General features: G+C 39.2%; 2 protein-coding genes across 5 annotated transcripts in view; both read right to left on the bottom strand.

The window, feature by feature from the left end:
• The window catches only part of LOC135938826 (B-cell receptor CD22-like), a 185942-nt gene that overhangs the window by 53919 nt on the left and 115079 nt on the right, over positions 1-16944 (bottom strand). For all 4 annotated transcript variants that reach the window (XM_065482772.1, XM_065482773.1, XM_065482775.1 and 1 more), the window contains exon 2: positions 9329-9464. In XM_065482772.1, coding sequence (XP_065338844.1) covers positions 9329-9464 — 136 coding nt within the window. The remainder of the gene's footprint in view (positions 1-9328; positions 9465-16944) is intronic.
• The window catches only part of RpLP0 (ribosomal protein LP0), a 180487-nt gene that overhangs the window by 86623 nt on the left and 76920 nt on the right, over positions 1-16944 (bottom strand). The window lies entirely within an intron of this gene.

Below are 16944 nucleotides of genomic sequence, written 5' to 3'. Positions count from 1 at the left end.
ATGAATTTCCTTATATTTTGTAAGGGAATTTTTATTTCTAGATGCAAAATAAAAAGAATAAGCTATTTGGTTAACAATTATTATTGCTGGATTCTTGTTTAAAAGAGTTAAATATCTAATTATTTGCAATATAATCAAATTTTCACTGGTGAAAACGTATTTCTGAGGAAAAGCAGATTTTTTTAGTTTGAAAAGAAAATTTGGAAGTAAAAATATTTGACTGTCTAAATTAAATATGACTCAAAATTCATGTATGAGAAGCTTTCATTTCAGTAGAGGCAGTTTAATTTTGGTCCTCATGACTAACTCGTACCGCTGAGCTAAAAGTGTCCTCCGCAGGGCGTGCTCCTACAAGAGGACAAACAGCCGAGAGCACTGGGACGGTCTCAATCAGGTGAGTACCAATGCCAATTCAAATTCAAAGTTTGCCGTGCGTCGGGGGAACACAGACAGGGCCTGTAAATTACACCGCTTTGAAATGTTTGACACTGTTTGATCTGGAGCTGCTGATTGAGGCGCTCGGAACTAAAGATGGACGCTTTTGAGGCGGTTCATCAAAGAGCACAGAGATGAAGGAAGTTTATTTAGTGTAGTGCCAAGTTCGGGTCAAATACGTGAGCTTGAGTGAAAATTATCAATGAACTAAAGGATGTGAACTTTAGACGACTTGACAATTTTTTCTCAGCCTACAATCGTCATGGGACAATTAATGAAGCCCGAATTATGCCTAAAACGGCTAGAAATTAATGCATTGATAAGAGATATTATTTTTCAACTTTTAATGGAATATGGGTAAAGTTTTATAGCTTATTTTTTAGATATCTTTATAAGTTTGAAAATATTTCTCTAGTATTTAAAAAAAAATCAATATCACTTTTCATCAAATTTTTAGACCTGTTTTGTAATTTTCATTCTTTGGGTGAAATAATTTTACTAAACACGCCAAATGTTTACGATTTTTTGTGCTTTGCAACACGTGTCTCGTTTTCTTTTCAAATTTTTGGAGAGCAAACCCCCAATTTTATGGATCCCCGCGAGTTGCATACTCTTCCTGTGGCCGTTATCATAAAGAATTCAGTGAACGGTGCTTTCGATATAAAAAATTGCAATATTTCCAAAAAACTCAGTACATAGCGATTGACTAGTCGAAATCGTTTATTTGTCGTTTTAAGTGGAAATCAGACAATCTTTTTTGCTAATGGCACTTTGCAATATAAATAAAATGTTGAAACCGTTTACAAACCGATTATTCTCCTCAAAATTGATTTTAAATAGTTAATTCGTTGTATAAAATTGATGAAAATAATAAACAATTTAAAGCACATCCCTAACCATTTAGATTATTTAATTCGTGTGAATAATGCAAACCTCATGATGCCAAAATTGACTAGTAATCCATGTAAAACCGATTTCATTCCTTAAAAAAATTGGTCAAAATATTCAACTAAAATTCACAACTCTAGAGTTAGGACCGTTTTGAGTCTACTTAAGTAGAGCGTTTGGCATCAAACAACACTGCGGCCTGATTTAAAATCATCTGATTCACTTTACTGCTGCTTTTATGAGCTACAATCTAGGCCGCTTTCTTTCTCACTTTCTTTCGACAGACAAAACAAGAGAGCTCCAATTCGATAAAAGCTCTGACCCTTTTCTGCAGCAGCATGTTGCACAAAGCAAATGGAAATGATTGGGCTCGGGTCGGACTGTGTCAGTGATAAAGGAGCACGCTATTTAATTAAATACAGAGTGAGTGTATAATCGATAGTTGCCTGCGGCGGTGGCGGCTCCTCTCGCTTGGACGGACGGATGCTGTTCCGGCCAACACGGTCGTCCGACACGTTGCATACTCGAGAGAACGCCGCGTTTTGGTTGTTGTCGGCCAGCGCCCGCCGGGCACACTGCTCATCTTTTGAAGAGAAATTCAAATTGCATTTATGCCCGACTCACTTATCTTAATTAATCCGGAGAGCAGCACAAAGGCGCAATTTTCGCTGCTTCTTAAGTCCATTTCACGCCACGATTATTCCGGTCTGCCCTTTCAGCCATCGACATTGTCCTTTTTTCGCCACTCGCTGTGCGTGTTCAATTCTCTTTAATCTCGCGCCGTTTTAATTAAGAACTTCTCCGGCCGCCGGGAATTAACCGCTCGCTCCTCTAGCAGTCGCCAGCGTGCATCACCAATTAAACAGTTTCGCTTTTACTTCCCGAGAGAGTCGTTTTTTGTTCTGTTATATAATTTCGCTGAAAGAGTGTTGTCGTCAAGACCTTGGGTTTCTTCGCTCGCTTTTTACGGTTAACTAAAGCAAATTTTTCTACCAGTTTGAGAACATTGATTTGTTTCAGCTTTTCATAAAAAGAAAAATTGTTATTTACACTCCTTATTAAGGTTTTCCGATCAAAGTTTTAAAATAAAATAGTGATTTTTCTCTAAGAAAAAAAATATCGTATAATGTTTTAATTAAAATTGCTTGTTGTTTGTAATCTGCGAGCAAATATTGTCAGGTGAAAAGTGAGAAATAAAGAGATGCTTTAAATCATTAACTAAAACGAAACTTAAATGAAGTTCAAATTATTTATGAGGCAATTTATTTCAGAGGGAACATGGAAAATGTTTGAAATAACTCGCTACCATGAAAAATGGCCTAACTCTATCCTAATAGGGCAAGTTCATCAATTCATAATTTTAGATAAAAAAATAATAATTGCTGTTTTAATAAATAATTCAATTCTGAATTCTTAAATCATATAAGAGACTAGTTGCGTTAAAATCTAAATTGTCAAGTAGCTGGCGCTATCTGCTTGCGGCATTCGCAAGTAACTAATATGAAAAATAAAATTGATTCCCTTCCCAAGATTAAGCACAGTTTCGAGGAGTTTCAATCTAGAAACAGATCCAAAATATTGGTGTTTAAAAATTAATATAGACAACTAATTCAATCATTCTTACATTTATTAATTTTTAGACTCCTTTGACTCCCGAAACCAATAAATTTCCGTGTTTTTGCTTGTCGATAAGCATCTCTTGAAAATATAAGGAAGTATATAGCTGCTTTTTCATTTCAAGATGCCCTACTCTTTCTCAACTCTTGCCGGCGTAACTTTAATACGAAAATATTGTCTCTTGAGATTTCCTGAGCACGCGAATATTTTAATCCGTCAGGAAGACGAGGGGATAAAATCTTGAGGCAAAAGAAGAATTCTGCGGCAGCAGAGAGCGAGCGCGCACGGTTAATAATTCAGGTCTTCGTTTGAATAATCCCGGCCGCTCGATGTGCTGCTGCTGCTGCTTATGAGGTGTTTGCATCGCTCGTCGCGAAAACACTCATCCATAGCAGCCACCCACCCACCTGCCCGTGCAAACCAGGGCTGAGTGGATGTAAAGCTAAACACTTCAGCGCGTACAGCCGAGCGTCTAAGTGAGCTGATATCCCAATTTCCGCCTCGCGACGACGACGCCAAAGCTGCTTTTGTTTTGCGTTAGAGCCACTTCCTTGTTACATAAGCAAATTTCAGACTAAAATATTCCAAACGCTTCCAAAACTTGATTTCATTACAAAGGCAATATCTATGGCTGCGAAATTTAGATGTTCTCCTTGTATGGAAAAGTCAAAAGTTTTGGCATAAAATAATACAAATTTCCAAGCCAGTTTATGTAGCTTTACTAGTAGCCGCTTTTGACACAATTTGACCCTTGATATTAAAATTCGCTTGAAAAATTGTCATTTTCATTGGTTTCATGAAATGTTTAATTAGTGAGGATCCGTTGGAAGATTTTATTTAAATTTTCGAGACAGGAAAAATAAATTCCTTTTTTCTGATCTATCCATCTCCGGAATACTAAAATGGAACAAAAATACGATAATGAATTTCTAATTTCGTAATGTGTCTCAAAAAATAATTTGACAAGAATATTTTTTTTGCTCTTTTTATCCATGTCCGAGGACCGGGAAGAGCGCGCACTGCACTAGCACGAATGCTAAAACCCGGGTCCCAATAACACCGCGAACGGATAACATGGGCGCACCAGGCCGCACAGGGACCCAGCCCACTCAAGGGCCACTTGCCTCCGCACCGAGGACTGCATTGAAACGCTAGACATTCGTCTCGTGAAGCCAAATCACGCATGCTGGAAAGGCGCAAACCAGCAAGTGGCGAGTCGCCAGCCCGTTGAGCAATTTGAGCATATCGAGTCACTAAACTAACCACTTTTTGCCATCTCTGACATTGGGTAGCCAGTATTAGATCTCGGAACTGCTCAAATACCTCCCATTGCTTTGACACTCCTGAGAATGCCTTAACAATGCGAGCCGACGGGCTAGTTGCCGACCACATAATATTATTAGAAATTAATTTTAGATTTAATTATTTTAGTTCTTAAATAAGAAGAGATGAACTAATTTTTTTCTTATGAGAAAATTGAAAGAAGACAAAGTTTTTAAATTTCTCTCCAGTTGCAAGTTGACCTCGTCAGATACGGAGCAAGAACTGTTCTTTCCCTCTTGAATGCATCCCATATATTATCACTGCGAACAGCGTGATTTTACGATCGCCCTTTTATTGACTCGCCTTAAGGTGGGAAATTCCATTTCTCGTGGTGGTGAGGGCCGTAAAATCAGTTTTATTGCGAGCATGTTTATCTGATGATAACGAGTCGCGGATCTCGTTTACGGCGACACAAAGCAGCAGTCGCAGCAGGGATTAATATTTGCCGAGTGTGTGTGTGTGTTGTTACAAAAACAGCAAAAATGAGTACATAGTGATAATTATTTCACTTTATCAACGAAGAGCATCACAAGCGAGCACTGCGGTAGAATCCCCAGAGCTCTGGATGACAAAAATTTTTGAATGACAAACGAAACAGAGGATTTTCCAGCGTTTGTTAATTAGCGCGAGGATACACAGAAATTCAAGCGTATGTATACATTGTGTCAAGGTAATGAGCTGAGGAATAATCGATATTTTTTACAAAAAGCAGACTGGATGAGGAGCTACTGCTGTTCCACGCAAGTATTGCTCATAATATTATCTCATGGTTGAAAATGGAAATCACACTTTTCTGCAAATCGATTATTTACCGATCCTTTTCTTCAAAATCAGATAATAATTTGCTCTGTCAATGATTAGAAAATGTTCTTGCAGGAAGTGATTAAAAAAGTAAAAAAATACTCCCAGTGGCTCCTTGTTTGAGCAAAAATACGCATCAATCTTATATGCTGTCATTTATTTTTACGACGGAAAGAGTTACGGAAATTAGTCTGAACAAAGCCGTCTAGACGGAATGATTAAATTTGCTAAGGCGTAAACGAAAACTAGCCACGATTAAGATTGACGCGCAGATGATGAAAGAGCAAGGCTGCGAGAATTAATCAAGAGAATGGCAATAAAGTGCACTTAGCCAGAGGCATAAATATGTATTCGTGGCTCAGCTGACGCGAGAAAGAGAAAGAGAAAAAAGCTCTCGGTGCTTGAACGACACCCTCGTCCTCTTTTATTTTAATCAAAATGCATTATGGAAATTCGCAGCGATGGCTTGACGTGCCATCACTCTCCCCCGACGGCTGCTTGTTGCTGCTCGCATACACACGTCGCTGCGGAAAATGCTCCGCAGATTAATCATAACAACACATATACATACGCTGCGGTCCAAAAACATACGAAATGTTTTCCCTCTGGCTTGACCGATAATTCGCCTTTTTTAGACAAGGAAAACAATTCTTTTGCGTTTCCGTCAAAGTGGATTTTGCGGTGGAGGATTCCGCGGCCGGGTGATAAATTCAAGTATGGTGCGCTTTTATTGCACGCTAATGGTTTACCAATAATCCTGCTGCTGATTGAATATTTATTTGCCGAAGAGTCATTACTCGGCGCAGACTTGGAAATCTCCCCGTCGACCCGGCAATAAAATTACAAACTCGATTTGCCCTGATTGATTATTCAATTGTTACGTCGGCAGCTGCGTGCAAAAATTGACTGTGAATTAAACTGCCTCTCGCGGGCGAGCGAGCGAGCGCGCGCGTTTATTGCATTTTTATGTGCGGAAAGGACGCGCCCCATTTGTTTGTCGAGCGTGATTTTTCACGATTGCTGCACGCGTGAGTTTTTCACACAGCAGTAGCTCTTGGTCATTTGCACAACACCCTCTCAGCGCAAATTGAATTTCCTCCGGCAGCAAATTGCAAAACTGTGGTGGATTTGTGTTTATTTTGATGAACACGAGGCACAGCTCTAATCTGCAATGCAAGTGACATTTACAAACTGAAAAATCGATTGCATTCCTTTCAACGTGAATCAAGAATTTGCAAAATCACATACCTTGAATAATGTTTGCACTTTTCAGATTAAATTTTTTTTAAATTGGAAGAATTTAATTTCACGGCATATTTTGCCATTTAATTATCTTGATTGGGCAGCAGTTAGTAGCCTTCAGGAAGACGAAAGTTATATTTAACTTTCTAGATTTTTTTGTGGTATAAATAGCAGAATATCACTAGTATAAATAACTTGAAAAAGGATAGAATTCTGGCTCCTTTAAAGTATTGTTGAAGTGGTGGCATTGACAAGATTTCATCATTCATAAAAATTAATATTTTCAACGAGCATTAATTCAGAATTTAGCTCTGTACTGTGACATGAATTTTGTTATAAGCTAAAGCACTGCCATGCAAGCCAAGGCCTGCAGTATGAGATATTAAAAACAGAAACGTGTGATTTTATTATGATTTCACACTAACCTATGGGAAAAGCATTAATTACATATTTTATTGTATATTAAATTATCCCGTTTCTTTTTGTACTTTATGGCTCATTATTATTTCGCAAAATATGTGGATTTTTTCATTAAAAATGCACACGTGCATTTCCTTTTTATGAGTATTTTTATTTTGCAACTACGTGAGCAAACCATTGTTGTCAAAGAAACAGAACTCATAATTCAACAATATTGCATCGCTGGCACAATGAATACCTGCTCTTTACGTTGAAATTTCATATATTAATTTCGCTACCTAGCAACCATTCGTGGGAGGTGGTGCAAAACTGCGGCACAATATCTTTAAAGCCTTTTTGCAAACCATATTTCAAAAGCTTCGGGACGCATTTACTTCTCTATTCGTCTTGTCGTGCACATTAAATGCAGTTATTAGGAATATATCTAGCGCAGAGAAGCATTAGAGATCTGTCTGGCATAATAAGACGCAGAGCACTCACAAGCTGTTTTATATGCAATTTATCATGCTAGATCTACTAATGATGTGACAGTTCTTCTAGTCTCTCCACGTCTTTCAGATAAACATATTTTGTTTGAACGATGTACGATAAATTATACTGCGTCTTAATTATTGTCACACAAAAATTATAGAGGCATTGGATTCTGATGAAAGCAACGCTGTAATTCTATATCATATTTTGTCCAAAATATCTGCATATGAGATATTCAGACTCAAACTAAGAAATTAGGTAGCTGATTGTGAAGGAAGAGAGCACGCATCTAAACAGGTTATGAATTTCCAATATCGATCCGAGAGGCGAAAGTGCAAAATTTAGCCACAAAATGTTCAATTGAGACCACGCAATAATGAAGTTGAGTGGATGTTGACAGGATAAAGGCGTCCTCAGGGCCTCTTTGAAACCGAAAGTTGGCAAACTTAAATAAAGAAAGAAGGCGCGCAGGGGCCTATCTCGCCTTCGACACAGAGCAGAGAAGACGCGCCCTAGGCCAAAGAGGATCGAGTTGCCTGTATCGACTGCAGTAATTTGTAATCAAGTTACTTAGACCCTTTAATACCCCGCGTCAACTCAATAATCTATTTAGCTGCAGAAAAGTTTCAATTAAATGCTCGTTCGTACACACGTAGTGAGCGCAGGAGCGTGAAGAGATTTGCAAAGTTTGCCTTGCTTTTGCCGCTCGCTCGCTCGCTCGCGCGCCCTGAAGACGAGCGTTCAAAGAAGCTTGCTTCATCCGACCCATCAATAACCGGCACTGCTCTAACGCAATTTCATCTCGGCCGCTCTGGCATGGCAGCCCGCCGATTTATAAATTAATATTTCGCCGTCATTGTTTTCGCAACTTCTCTCTAGATGAAGTGCACTCAAAGTGGCAAAATCGGCTTTCCGCCTCTCCGAGTTTTGTAATATTTCTGACTTTTATTCGCTTACATGACGAGTCTAGTTACGCCAGGGCTGTGTTAAATCGAAAAATGTTTCTGCAAAACGGATTTCAAATTTATCAATTCAAAGGCCATTATGCTTTTGTGCATTCTGTACTTAAAACCGTTTCTTTTGATGTGCTTGATCCAAAAATCAGTTATAATGCCAATCGCAGGTGAAACGTAAAAATAATTATTATCTTTAATGACATATCTACGGCAATAAGCTGTGCTGATTTCTATTTTCGTATTTTCAGAACATATAAGAAATTATTTTTTGTGCAGAATTTTCACCAGTAGCATTGAATCTGAAATCGCAGTGGAATACTTCCTTAAAATCGTAAGTAACCAGTGGTATACCACTTTTTGGCGGCTTCGTGCGCATATAGTGAATTATATCGCTTTTAAATTGCTTACATCTATCCTCTTGATTGCATGAGGTAATGAAGTAAATTGAAAAAAAAAAATTATTTCTCTGAATTTAGACCATCAAAACCACTCAATCCATTTTACCTGTTTAACAGGCACTTAAATTTAGGATACATTTTCTAAACGGTTCAGATTGGTACTAGCATAAAATTCAGGCACCGTTGAACTCTCCTCGTTCAGCTCGGCAACATTTCACCAACCACGAATATGTGGGACAAAAATGAGTTTTTCTGGATAAAAATCAAATACCATATGAATATTTTTATCTCCTTCAAGGAGATTAAGTCTTTGGTTGTCGACCCCTCATCCTCCGTTCCTTATATTTTTTGCATTCCACAGTTGGATAGCAGAGAAGAGTATCATAATTTCTAAAAATGAGTTTGAATGTGAAGCAAAATTAAAGATAATTATTTGTAACTATTATATTATGTATTGTAACGCGCAAAATTTTAATTTATACAGGTGATAAAAGGGGGAAAGGTGGCTCCTACAGTATCAAACGTGATGTTTGAACTTACACTTATGAGCCTTGAGGAAAGCTTTCGAATAATTTTTTCACGTCCCTTAACAAACTTTGGCGATGTGAGAAGATGGTCCGTCAGCACAAGAGTTGCAAAAAATGAATTAAGCGTTTGAATGACACTTGGTCCGTGCTCGTGCAACGTGATTTTCGCGTTAATTGGCACGCAGCGCGCAGCCTAACCGTGTTTTCGCAGAGTTGTGGGAAATTCGCGCGTCAGCGGCACACCACTCACCTGTACAAAGGCTCTCCACCGTCGGCCGCTTTGAACCAGAGCACCATGTGCACAATGTCAGACTGCTTCGGAGGTTCTATATCACAGGGCAGCGCGCCCCGTCGGCCGAGCACCCCTTGCACGTTGGTCGTCGGAACTGAAACACAGAAACGCACATTTCAGCGAATTGCGAAGCTAATTTGGAACTCGGCATGAGCAGGAAACTCTTTGACAAAATCTAGCGAAATTGAATCAGTGCAGAGCTTGAAATTTATTAGTCGCTGAATCTCAAAGGCATACAGAGATTTTTGTTGGTCTGGAAGTTTGAATTTGATTCGTTGTTACAACATGCAAAAAGGCAAACTCGGATGGATTGGATTTGAAAAGTTATTTCTTTCCGCTGCGAAAGAGTGAGAGAGTCGAAAAGTTTTTCTAGAGAAAACACGTTGCGAAAGCCTTTGAAATGTATTCAGAACGAGAGGCATTTTAATTTTGCGCGGATGAATATTTAGCAGACAGAGTAGACTGGTAAAATAGGCAGATGGAATAATTTCGGGGCGTCGAGCGCATACGAAAAATTGTAAATCGGCGCCGAGTCTGTCTTTCTCTTTCCACCAGCAGCAAGCAGTGCACGATTCGGTTGTAGTGTATGTATAGCAGCGCGCAGGGTGCCATTAATTTGGGTTATAAATTATGCATTCACTAGCTGCTACGGCTGGCAAAGAGGAAATGAATAAAAAAGCCAGCCGGCCAACACCTCGAGCCGCGTGATGGAAAAATTCATAATGCTGCGCGCATGTGGCAATAAAAGTTGGAAGAGAGCAGCTAGTGCGCGCCATATGATGCCAATTCGCTGCTTTTTAATTAAACTGTCTATTGCGCCGATGAAATTCAATTCATCGTTGCCGCGAACGCCCAAAGTCAATTATACAGAGGAAAAATCTAGACGTGCAATGGCTTCAGACCCGGACTGATTCTACGGGTAAAGAGAATATTCGCGTTCCCTGTTGCCATTGACAGTAGTTCAAAGCGCTTGCAGTCGGCAGCTCGGAATAAACCATTTAAAAAGACTATTTAATTTGTAAAAGCATACGTAAATGACATCAATGAATTTTCATGTCACCGCAGTCCGTTCCTGAAGTCATTCAATATTGCAGCTGTTGCCTTATTCCATTTTTCCAGCGATAAAGTAGCGGCTCATTTATTCAGAACGATCTCCGTTCAATTAAAAAATTTCTAGAGTTTTATTTCAATTTTATGGTTCGTTTTAGTTTACTTTGAAGCAATTTTTTTGTAAAATAATATATTGATTTTTTTAGCTATATTTTGAGAGTGACAATTGTTCTTGTAAGTTAGAAAGACTTTTAATTTAAGTCAGACAAAAAATCAATAATTCTCCACAAAATTCAGCTAAATTTTAGAGTTTTATAAACATTTTGAACTTAATTATAAATCAAGCAAGTTTCTATCGCTTCGATCTTAGCTCAAAATTCATTTTTGATATTTTCAAGATTTCTGAATACAACTGAGATGGTTGCATTGAAAAAATACATTTGTTTGACAACTAGACGAATTCCAAAAAAATCCTGAAACTTAGATGAACGTTTATCCTTCTGAAAGTTTTCGTTTTATTAGGACTCCTTTTCTTAGATTAAAAGTGGTTGCATGGATGTTGGTTTTACCCATATAAAAAACGTGTTAAAAATTAATGAATTTTTTTGTTAAATAATGACTGCTCAAATTTATTAGAGGGACAATTTTGTCTAGATCAAATTTAATGTTATGATTTATTGTGATGAAATCGTAAGAACAATTTAGATTTCGTAGAACTATGCAAAAAATAAACATTTCGGTGAAAAGATAAATCACGAAATTATATAGTGGTTTTAAATTGCTTGAAATAACCGAAATAACAAAATTCGAGTTCATTTTGAAGAATATTTCGTAGCACTAACAGGTCATTTAGTATAAAAAATTACAAAGCTAAACGCAAAGTTCTAGACAAAGATATTTCACTCAGTCAAAAGCAGGGTTAAATTTAAAATATAAAAATGATAATACCACTTCTTCAAGGTGGCAATAATTCGAATTACAGGTGACGCGCGTATAAGGGTGTAGTTATATATATGTAGGAGCGTCAAGTTTCTTGTTTTTGTGCCGCATGCGTTGCGTGCACAATATCGGCGGGCGCGGCAACAGCACAGCATGCTGGCCGTCGTGACTGGAATGATGTTTGCCAAGTCCCCGTGTTGATCCCGGGGGCTTAGTGGGACACTCGCTCTCTCTCTCTCTCTCTCTCTCTCTCTCTCTCTCTCTCTCTCTCTCTCTCTCTCTCTCTCTCTCTCTCTCTCTCGCTGCTCGGCCTATTTCTCACCCCTTTCCCATCACCATAAACCTTGAGTCCAATTACCAGCGTGCGCGATCGCGCACACAATTCCAATCACGACCGATCGTCCGACGTTGCTGCCGCTTTTTATTTCTTAGCCCCGGTACTAACCCCGGGCTCGTTTCAATTGGGCTTAAAGGGAATAACGCCGAATTCTCTTTCCGGCACCACGCGCGACACAACTACTCCTTCTCCCTGCCCGGATAACAACCCGTCTCGCAACACTGATTTGGGCAAAAGGAAAATAACGTTGACCTTCGCTTGCCAGCACGGTCCCACATATAAATTTTTATCGCCGATCGACTGCCAGTAACGTATATATAAATTTGTTGGAATGCGATTGAGTCTGCACTGACTGGGGATGTTTCAGTGAATATAAATAAGTTTTTATCACTTCATGATCAACAATTTTTCACTGGCTGAAAAAATGGAAACAGAAATAAATAAAGTACATAATTTCAATTTATTTAACTCACTGATTTCAAATAACAAAGTTTTCTAATTCATATTTTAGTGATTCGCATGCTTAACCGCCTTATTCGACCCTCAGGTAAATCAGAAAGTCCAGGGCTACTATAAAATAAAATAAATTTTAATATCCTGAGCCCAATAATTTTTTTAAATAGGAAACCATTAAACACTTCGGCAAAGAAATACATTTTCCCGACAAACTCTAAACGAATTCATTCCTTTGCAATCATTCAAATATTTCTTGATGAGAATTTTTAACGGGGACTCTTATCCAGACCAGAGCTAATTCAATGTTCAAATGTGAAAGACGTGCCGTTTCGCATTCACACGCGTTTCATTTAGCCCAGCAGCGACCTATGAAAAGTGTCGTTCGCAAAAGCATCAAACGCGGACACGTCATAGCCAGCAGGTATGCAGAGCACAGGACGCGAAAAAACGAGTTCACATACAGAGGCCGTTTGATAACGCGAGCGAGGCGCGTGCGGTAAGTCTAAAAGCAAAAAGGGCCACAAAAACCGCCGCCACCGCCTCTGAGGTTAATGCTTTCCATATTTGCAAGCCGCCCCTGCAGGGAGCGCCGTGTGTGTGTGCGTGCTGGTAAAAACGCAAGTTGGAATAATTTAGCCACAGCACCCCGGAGGAACGATTCGAGGCCAAATGCCCGCTCGTCAGTGGCGTCGGTCGGATTACACATCTGATCTTCATCTGCCGCAGATCGCGATTTGCACAAATTAAGTCGCGGCCGTTCGAATTAAGCACCTGCCCGGAGCTTTCACCCACTCTAATGGGCTGAAAAGTAATTTCTGCTTGATAGTCTGCCCAATTGCCCCACGGAGAGGGAGAACGAGTTGCGGATGAAAATTAACACAATCCCTTTTACAGCCATCCTCTCTTCTTGGATGTTTCTTTTTGCAGAAATGCAAATTAAACAGCGGAGATTCGCTCAAAAATGCTGCCGCTATGGTGACATCAGCTGTAAATTTGCTCCAGGCTAACGTAATCACGCAAATGGCCGAGCGATTTTATGGCGATCACGAATTATTCTATTTTATTGGCGGGGCGAAGCGAATTTTCAGCGGTACTACGGTGCGTGTTTAACTTTCTATTAGTGCCTCTCCGAATTCCTAGCAGTAAAATTTCGAGTGCCCGGCGCGCACCAGACACTATAGAGAGCAGAGAGGATAATCAATTTCGATTCGATTGATATCAGTAAATTCCGGGAGCAGTAAAATGCAGAGCTCGGAGAGAAAAGCCAATATAATTTTACAGCAGTACAGAATGAGATCACTCAGCACAATGTGACTATTACCTAGAAGCAGAGGCGTTCTCCTGTTTTAGTATTGTCATATAATAGTTACTTTAAACTGATTGATTACATTTTTAAATTGAAGGACTTCGGGACAGTAACAGTTTATTTGTCAAGGATCTTTAGCATAAATGTCTGGTAATCCCAGATATATAGCTGTTTGAATTTTCAAAATTTTCAAAATCCTCGGGCATATGCTAAAATAATAAGTTTTTCTATTTAATTATCATGGCCATTCTTAAATGGAGTCTTAATGCATATAAAATATTCGATTTTATGCATAATTTTAATGCATAAAAAATCGGAGAGGGCGCAACTCACAGAAATTTTGAAATAGGGGCGTCGTTCCCCGGAAAATTATAAAAGGAAGCGCAGCACGTGTCGCAAAGTGCGGTAATAAAGATGCTGGAGTGTTCCAAAATTGGACTAAATTATCTGTAAATATTCCGACAGTAAATTAATTTGTTTAATACTTTTAGAATCATGGTATGCTCGTTTAGTTTATTCATTTTGTCTGAACTTATGATAATTTTCCGTACGCTCATTACATTTTTTTACCATCCGAAAAATTGGATTCTATCAAACTTGAACCTTTTCCACTTGTGCACATAATTATCCCTTTTAATTTTCAAGAATAATAGTTACTACAGATAAAATATTTTTCAAACTGTGATGGTAACGAGCATTAGTTTGGCAATCAGTCGCTAATTAGTGTGGTTTACACAGTCATGCCGGCAGAATGGCGTAAACATCATCGCCAGCGGCACATCACCGCCCGCGACCTCGTCTGCTGCCGGTCGGTTGGTGCAATAAACAATACATCAGATGATGCTTTGTGTGCCGGCTGTGATGTTATTAGCCGGAATGATGAGTGCTGTAGCAGAGGGCAAAGGAAACGCCAGCCAGTGAACTGCGGAGGCTAATTGAGCCGGTTCATTTAATCAAATGCAGCAGGCACACCAGTCGCCGCCAGATACAAAGATAGCAGAGAAGCAGAAAGGATTGAAGTCGTTCGTTGGTGCTCATCCAGTGAACAGCACACGGAGCAGAATGCAGTCCCTTATTAATAGGGTTGGGATTTTCAGACGGTTTTTAGATCCTTTAAAAGGGTCATTTAGTCAGTCTTGGAGCAAATTTAGACGGTATTAGACCATATTTCAGATAGTTTTTCTTACAAAAAAGAATTGGTTGTTGCCAATTAATTATTCTTTCGTTAAATAGGACTCTTATGTAAAATATGTAAAATACCAGCGTTAATTTGTATGAATTTCGAGAAGAGTGCCGATATCATCGTGGAAATCCGCGACAGATATTTAGTTAGTGAAGATTGTAAATTTACTTAAAAAAGTTTTTCACAAAATTTTAGAAGCAACCAAAGTGGTTTAAAATTAATGGTTAATTAAATTTTCCTATGTTACCAATTTACAAGTGCCATTTAAACCAAAATCATCTAAAAATATATTTCAGAAAGAAAATTTAGCAATGGTACTGAAGAGACAACGATTTCGAGCGTATTTTAAAGGTTTTGAGGTGAGTTCAAATGTGATTCAGACGATTTAAGTTTGTCTGAAATTTAAGTATTAAAATTGCTGTATTCACTAAATTTGTGCCAAATTTAAAATAGCACACACAAAAATAGTCGTTCCGTCTTAAATTCCCAACCCTATACACTTATTATCGTGTGCGGGCGTGCCATTCTGCTGCAGACACGAGCGGTGGCGGCGGGGATGTTGCTGCCACCACCGCCGCGCCACTCGAGCGGACCAACTTTTTAATTACAATTACGTCGTCTCGCCCTGTCGGCACACGCTCACAAAAGTTTTTTGAGATGCGCGAGTGATTAAAAATGGAAATTGCATTCGGGCGCGCGTAAAAAGCCAATCTCGCGCTACCTGCCGGGTCGGCATTCGAAATTAAAAAGCTGCTTGCACCTGTTTGTTTTTCCTTTGGACCCTCGTTCCCTTTCTTCTCGGCGTGAAAATATTGTGTACCTAATTAACATGTAAAGCTGCTGAAAGTAACAGCTTGTCCGCCGGCAGAGCAAAGTGCCGGCCGGATTCATAAAGCTTTCGGGTAGAGGATTTTTGCTCTTAACTACTTTTTCTGCCGACGAGCACCAGCGAATTCATCAAGTGGAATGTTAGTTTCATACTCGAGAAAAGTCTCACTTAAACACGCGCAGCGGCCAACTTTTATACACTTCTGCCGCAAACGCGCGCGTGTTTTGCATGGCCTAATAATTAATTCCATCACGGAGCACTTTATAAAAAGTTAAGAGGCTGGTTAAGCAGCGCTTTACGAGCTGCGAATTATGAATTGTGCTCCAGAGAAAAAACAGAAGGAGGATTTTCATACTTCTTGCGCTGTGTGTGTGGAACAATTACCTCTTCGGTCAATTTTAGAGACTAAAAATAAACAAGTTTTTAGCCATTAATCAGTCTCTGGATAATAAAATCTAGAATGCAACACATTAGAATTAGTTTTGAAAGTTGCTCCAATTTTTAGTTTGCAAAAACATACTATTTGCGTTTTATGCTATTTTCATTTTACCATTAAATTGTAAAAATAAATTTACTTGAACCGTCATAAAAATATTATAATGTGAAGCCACCAATGTCAAATTTTGAACGCCTCTGTTATTTATTATTTTTGGATAAAAGCATGTTGCAAACTTTCGAAATAATTTGAACAATTTTAATAAATCCACAAATAATCAGAAATTTCAAACAAAAAGAAAAAAGAAGATCACTTTCCTACAAGCATGAATATTCATAAAGGTTTAAAACTTTTGCCACATAAAATACCACTCTAGAAGGGATACACAAGGTATATATAGAAATTTTTGAATCCACATACTAGAGGCGAAGATTGATGAAGTACTGCTCGGTGAGACAGAAAGTAGCTGCCATTTCTTTCCCTTTGCCGTCGCGGTCCCTTCGGCCGGAGCGCTCTATGCCAGTGTTTTATTTTGTCAGTCTGCGCAGAGTGCAGGCAAAAAGCGGCATGATTTAGTGCGGCAGGTTAGCGAAATTCATGTTGATGTATTGCGGTACGTGCCTCGCGTCATTTCGCTCACTGCTCACATCAGCAGCAAGCAAGCGTGTATTGTTCTTTTGCACTCGCGCACGCACGTCTGTCCGTCTTTTCACTTTTCAGCATTCGCCGCACGACTCATTGCCTCGCCATTTATGCTCTCTTATTTCCAGCGTCTCGTCTCGCCTCGTTAGCAGGAACGCTGTCAATGTTGATTAACGCCGGACAGGTTCAATTTGCTTTGATAAAAAATCGCACTAAAAAGGCAGCCTCAAACTCGTTTCCTTCACGAGCAAATATACACAATGAGCCATTAGAAGCGTGACATTTTACTTTTTTGGACCTTTGCTCACTCAGCACAATCCGTGGGCTATGAGCTCACCGGGTTCTAATAACACCACCAAGCGCATAACATGGGACCCGAATGGCCGCAGAGGAGCC

The sequence above is a fragment of the Cloeon dipterum genome, chromosome 3 (genome assembly GCF_949628265.1).
Source record: "Cloeon dipterum chromosome 3, ieCloDipt1.1, whole genome shotgun sequence".
Taxonomy (NCBI): Eukaryota; Metazoa; Arthropoda; class Insecta; order Ephemeroptera; family Baetidae; genus Cloeon; species Cloeon dipterum.
Note: the sequence above shows the minus strand (reverse complement) of the source record. Positions and strands in the feature narration are given on the sequence as shown.